Source organism: Ananas comosus, unplaced genomic scaffold (genome assembly GCF_001540865.1).
Source record: "Ananas comosus cultivar F153 unplaced genomic scaffold, ASM154086v1, whole genome shotgun sequence".
NCBI classification, from domain to species: domain Eukaryota; kingdom Viridiplantae; phylum Streptophyta; class Magnoliopsida; order Poales; family Bromeliaceae; genus Ananas; species Ananas comosus.
Window position 1 is genome coordinate 65152 of NW_017893420.1, and position 6838 is coordinate 71989.

At 41.1% G+C, this 6838-nt stretch overlaps 1 protein-coding gene across 1 annotated transcript in view; it reads right to left on the reverse strand.

Moving 5' to 3' along the window:
- The window catches only part of LOC109706005, a 64386-nt gene extending 61557 nt beyond the window's left edge, over nt 1-2829 (reverse strand). The window contains exon 1 of the mRNA XM_020226814.1: nt 2728-2829. Coding sequence (XP_020082403.1) covers nt 2728-2750 — 23 coding nt within the window. The 5' untranslated portion in view covers nt 2751-2829. The remainder of the gene's footprint in view (nt 1-2727) is intronic.
- Between the last annotated feature and the right edge of the window lie 4009 nt (nt 2830-6838).

Genomic DNA, 6838 nt, shown 5'->3' on the forward strand with positions numbered 1-6838 from the left:
CATTACCGCATTGAAATTGTATATCTACTGACTTCTTTCTTGCAGGCATAGTATTAGTTGCATTAGTAATGGTTACTTTTCTTCCTTTGAAATACTTATGCCTGGATGGACCTAGTGGGTAAGTCGGCGAGGTCGGATGCCGAGCCCACTAGGAACTTCGTTGTAGTTCTCACACCACCAACCCTACAGGTCCTAGTACGAGAGGGGCGGTGGAGGACCGAGGCAAGGGTTTGGCGCCGTAGGTAGCGGCCACCGGGACTTTATATATTTTGTAGTCATTCCCTTTTGTTATACATGTATCAACTTTATTCTGTTGATTTAGGTATGAAAAGTGTAAATAATCATGTATTTGGAGGATGACTAAATGTAAAAGATATGATGGTTGAATGGAATGTAATAGCCTTGTTTACTTGAATTTGGTTTAAATGAAATCAAATATCATGTGTAATGTATATTTAGCTTAGAGCTTTCGCTTACGTTGTTGCTTGCCCTCGTGCAAGCCTTGTATTATATATGCAATTCTCTCGTTTATTGTCACTTTATACATGTTGTTAGAGCCTTGGGCGAACAGAGGAGGCTTTGTCCGTTCGGCGTCTGTTGACGTGACCCGAACCCGACCAAATTGGCGGGGATTGGGGCGTGACATATCCACTGACAACTATGTTTATAGTTCTCACCCCCAATATTTTTCAAGCCTATGCACGAGAGACACGATAGACGGGCAGAGCGAGGAAAAGGCGTAGCACAATAAATAGAGGTCCTTTCTATTTCGGTGTACCCGCTAATAGTACTTTTTGGAAATATAAAGAAAAAGAAAATGTAAAGCAATATTTTGGGTTGCATTTGGGAAACAATGAAAGCAATAAAGGAAATGGAAATTATGTAATAGATAGTTTTATTTCATGTCACATATTATCCTTATGCAATCCTGGTGTATTATTCCTGTTTGGAACGTGATATATATACAGGTTATGACGCCTCCGACAGACAGGGGAAACTATCCGTTCGGCAAGTCTATGCGCGTGTCCAGTGATTCTTCTGTTGCAAGCTCGGGGCATGAAAATTGAACTCCTAGTTCCTTTTTTTTTCTTTATACTTGAATGAAGTAATGAAATTTGGCGGACTAGCATATATGGATGTCTAGATTATGCTATAAAAAATTGAGATTAAATGGACTCCAAGTTTTAGGCTGCAATTGAACTCCCAGTTTAATTTGAGACTTAAATAAACTAGCTTTTTGATGACAGGGCTAGAACTAGTACTCATAAGCTAAGAAACATTTCTAATCATTTGATATGTAATTCAACATGGTTTTCAACAAAAAAGAACACTAAGATCTCAAGTTGAGAGGAGATTAGCTTTTGAGTAACGGAAGTCCTAAATTAAGGTGGGGAAGCTGCCACTAATAGTGGTTTGATCTCTCACTATGTCCAATGGCTTTCTTTTGTGCATAATCCATGTTCTACCCCTTTATTATGATGCTTATACTTGGCTCTACATTTCAAGATCCATTATGGCTAAAAGCATGCTTATATTGTTTGTTGTGATCTTTGTTTTTTAATTATTGCTAACACATGTTGTTCTTGTTACCTAAAAGAAGCATACTTGTTGATAGTAAAATATTGCATTTTGTTGTGCTGAAGTTGTTGGTAGCTCTTTTATTACGCATTTGTTGCCCTATTCGAGAAGCTATTGGAATAAAACTTGTGGATTAGTAAACCTTAAACATGTGCATATGATCAAAGCTTGCAACTAGAGCCGTTGTTCTTAGACAGGGTTCACAACCCTAAGTACTTCAGGGTAGAGGGGCTTTTGTTCTTTAGCCAGAACTCACAACCCTAAGTGCTTCACCCAAGATAAATGCACGTTGTTCTTGGACAAAAACCATAAACCTGAGTATGATGCTTCAAATGTTTGACATGGTATAATAATTGATGCATAAATTGTGAAATTATAGTTCCTTATTTTTGAAACATCTAAAATTGTATTGCTTGGTAGAGGCATAGTAGTCCATGTATTATTGTTATTCGTCAAGATATACAGCCTATTTTAGTTGTTCTCAATATACAGCTTTCATTTACTTCTATTATACCTACTATTGGACCTGGTGAGTACAGATTGCTTCTCTCAGTACTAGTAACTACTAGAAACTGTTGTATATCGTTCTCACCCTTTTTATGTTTTTCTTACATAGGTGACGCATGGGGTGGCAGTGAGCACACTATGTGGGGGGTAAGACGACAGCAATATAGTTAGAAGTTAATTAACCCCAAATTTTGCTAATACCGTTTTAGAAGTGAAAAATGATGTAAGGAAACGTAAGCTGGTAGAATGTCATTTGGGATGTGTGTATTCAATAAACTCTTTGTAAATATAACTAAAAGTTTTGTTAGGCTTCTTATTAAAACAAATAAAAGAAAAAAAGAAAGAGAGAAAGAGTACTATGGGAATTTGTGAGTGTTATGTATTAATATCTTTTTGTTATGCAAATTGTAGTTGTAATAGGTTGCTTGCAATCCCGACGGCTTGTATGTACAAAAAACACTCTGTCCGTGCAACGGATCTATTGCGCACCCAATTGGGCTTCCGCACAGGGGTGTGACACATTTTAGAATTGCTGATAGATAGAAATGATTTATGTTAATTAATTGTTATTGGAGTTTTTTTTCCTTAAAATGAAAGTAATATTAGGTACAAGTATCAGTCCAGAAAGAGCAATAAACATACCTTTCAGCCGCCACCTCTTGCATGTTTCTATACAGAAGCTGTCAGTTAACAAGTACATGATTAGCATAAATCATGCATTAAATAGCATAAATGAAGGAATAAAAGCGTAATAGCACCAACAGGACTGACGATATACATAAAAGCACAGAATTTAAACTCTTTACATATACCATATAAATTGAAAATTTTCATCCAACCCAATCAATTTCACCAACACAAGGAACAAGAAACCACCAAAAAAGGTGGGCAATTAAGCATCATAACACTGAAGAACTTCATAGATGACTCACAATTTTAGCATCTTAGAATATATTTTGCGATCTTTTGTTTTACATTGTGTTTTGGATTGGTTAGCAGACTTTTTTCTAAAATAGCCCTTAAAAAATTTCTAATTGGTCAAATGAACCTTCCAAAATTTTATTGGCCAACTAACTCTCTTCTTGCCAACTTAGTGAAATGTTGGACAGAAATGAGAAAGGTAGTGAATCATTCACCATCCCTAGAAAGCGGTGAATCATTCTCCGTTTTCATATTATTATCGTTGTTTATAGATTTCTTTGCATGCATTGTGAGGATTTTTGTGAGGTTGTTAGGATTTTATGCAAATTATTTGAATTTTTGTTTGATTGTTAGGATTGTATAGAAAGGTTGTTAGGCCTTTTTTAGTTGCTAAGATCGTTGTACATGATTTGTTGGATTTTTTGTGTGGTTGTTAGGATTCTATATAGGAAATAGAAAAAAAGGGTGGATCATTTACCGCCTTTTTTTCTAAAAAAAAAGACAGTAAATGATTCACCATCTTTTAAATTTTAGTCAAGACAGTGAATGGTTCACCGTTTCCTAATTGATCTTCCACCCTGGCGTTGAGTTGGACGAAATAAGGTTATTTCGCTAAATAAAATTTTGATAGGATTATTTGGCAAATTATAAATTTTGTAAGGGTTTATATAAGAAAAAGTCCTTGGTTAGCAGATCTCACAGAGAAAGGCATAACTCCTTGTATAAATTGGTGAGCACGATACTCCTCAACACCTACTCTAACCAGTGCTCACCATAGTTGTAAAAAATCTTTGTTGCAGGTGCCTGAACCAACATTGCACTCAGGGGAACCTTCCATTGTGGCCTGAAACGCAGTCCTTTGTTTTTGCGGGCTATTGCCAACCTTCCATTGTGGGATGGTATGGCTGCCATTTGAACCGCCGATGCTCCTCGGGCTAAACCACAAAATGCGTACTGCCCCTGATACCCTTTTCGGTGTTTTTCGAGGCTTTGGGTGGTGTATCGTCGTTGGATTTGGCCGAAACCTAGGATTCGGTCTCTTGCCGGCCAGAGATCGACGCCCATGCTGTAATATACTGAACTTCGGTAGACTATATCGAACTTTAGTCAAATTGACCAAAGAATGCGAGAGAGATGTTTGGACAAAGTCCATTTGACATTCCAACAATGTTTTTTTTTTTTTTTTGAGAGATAGGTAGCACGCTACCCGCTTAGTTTATTTCATTTAGAAATAAACTTAGCTGGAAATGTGAATCAACTAGGATTCGAACTTGGGTCTCGGGTACCAACCACCAAGCCCTTTGCCACTTGCTCTAGGGACGGTCCAAGTGAGTTCCAAGCCCTTTGACATTCCGACAATGTTGGAAGGATTAAAGTTGAGTTCCAAGTGAGTTAGAAATTTTTTAACATTGCTCGACGCGAATTAGAGTCAAAACAATGCAAAACTCAAGTCTGGAGCATTGTTAACCGATGACTGTTCTGGCTGTCACCGGTACACTGCAGAAACCGAGAGCAGATTTGCCCAACTGCCCCTATAGATGCTCAAAAAAGGGTAACTGTTCTGGGTGTCATCAGTAGGTGATTTGCCCAACTGCCCCTATAGTCAATGGCACACGCTCACAACATATCCTCCAGAATCTGAATGGTTCTTTCCGACTGCCTATCTGTCTGAGGATGAAACGCAGTGCTGAAATCGAGTCGTGTGCCAAGCGCTTCCTGCAGGTTCTTCCAAAAGCGTGAAGTGAAGCGGGGATCTCGATCCAATACAATTGACTTCGGAACCCCGTGCAACTTCACTATCTCATCAAGATATACCTGCGCCAATCTATCACCTGCCCAAGCAGTGTGGATCGGCAAAAAGTGAGCCGACTTCGTCAAATGATCCACAATCACCCAAATCGCATCGTGGCCGCCCGTCGAACGAGGTAACCCGACCACGAAATCCATAGTTACATCCTCCCACTTCCAAATGGGGATAGGTAGGCCCTGAAGCTTTCCCGCTGGAAACCGGCACTCTGCCTTAACCTGCTGACATACCAAACATTTCGCCACAAAGCGCCCAACATCACCTTTCATTCCCGGCCACCAATAGAGCATTTTCAAGTCCTGATACATCTTGGTGTCGCCCGGGTGGTCACTATTGTCACGCCCCGTGTAACAAAGTGAATTCTCGAAATCCGAGAGTTGCACTTCGTCCAGGATCGACTAATGGTCGAGTGAGTACCCCTCGGAGAAGCTAAGGATGCACGAAACCCAAAAAGTGCATTGGAATGGAGTCCGCGAGAGCAAAGATGCAGAATCTGCATCTTTAGCAGATTTGCTCTCGGGGACCGGTCTCTGGCAGGAGAGACCGGTCCCATCGGCTGAGGGTTGCAGGGTTGCTGATGCAACCAGTCCCTGGCAGGGAGGGACCGGTCCCCGCAGGCGACACCTGCGATAATGGCCAAAAATTGGCCAAGTCCCGCGAGACGAGCTCTCGGGGACCGGTCTCTGGTGGGCAGACCGGTCTCCAGGGGACCGGTCTCTCAGGGAGATACCGGTTCCCGAACGCGTGGAAAATAGGAAGGTCCTCTGGGACTGGTCCCATGTCGGGAAGACCGGTCCCTCCGCGCGGGTTTTGCCCAGTGAGGGCAGTGTGAAGGGTGGAAAGTTGAGAGGCTTTTTAGCATTTTGTTACAATATGAGAGGGGATTAAGAGAGGGCTTTTCTCTCTCTCTCTCTCTCTTTCCCTCACTCTCCTTCATCTCCCTCTCTCTCTCTCTGTATATGAAGGAAAAGAAGAGAAGAAAGAAAGGAAAAGAAGAAGAAGAAAAGAAGGAGAAGAAGAGGATCATCATCACCATCATCATCTTCTTCTTCTTCTCACCATTGGAGCAAGCATAAAAAGGTAAGCTTGGTGCCCTCCTATGGTAGATCTTTAGAGATAGGTTTTTGATCTCTAAAGTTGGTTTGAGGGGAACCCTAGCATGCTATCTAGATGGATTTTCCCCATTTCATAGATCGATTTGGTGGATTTAGCTAGGATAGCATCTAGGGCATCCAAAATGGAGTTTTGGTATATATGAGGGTTTGATCTCATTTGACCCTCTGTAAACCTAATTGATAGGTAACGAAACGCGTTGGCGAAGTCGGTTCGGCAATCCGACAAGCCGTTACAAAGATATCGAAGAAACGGACGTTTGAAGCTTCGTTTCCGCCTGGAAGGCCGAGGCGACGTCCATAAATCGCGAGATCGAGTTCCGAGCGCCGTAATAGCAAGGCGAAGACCTTTAACTCTTGAAACGGCGAAGCGACGCGCTATTGGAGTGCAACTACGAGTTCGAGCCCAAGCGGGTGCCAAGTGCCGCGGGAGGCCGATTGCAAGTGTCGACGAGCAATCGGAAAGCTAGCTAAGATGGGTTGTGCTTATCGAAGCGACTAGGTTGCCCTTTCTGTCTAAAATGATTAAGAATCCATATTGATGCATATAAATGTAAATAAAGCATGTGGATGATGCATGTAGCTAAAGCTAAGTAATGCATGTTAATAATATGATGCAAATGCTAAGTAGACGCATATGAGATGATAGAGAAATCATAGAATGCATGATTAGCATTGTGAGAATGTGCTAGGTAGACATGCATGTAAACTAGGTGATAACTCTAGAAGTGTAGAGTTGATTGACATGAGAAAAATAGAATACTCGATTGGACAATTAGGATGTCAAGTAGATCGAGAGGCACCTAACCTAGTGTTCAGGAACATAGGTTGAACAAGTAAACCTAGAGTCAAACAAGTCTAGGTGTGTGGCATCGAACCTAGTGTTAGTAAACATAGGTCGAACAAGTGAACC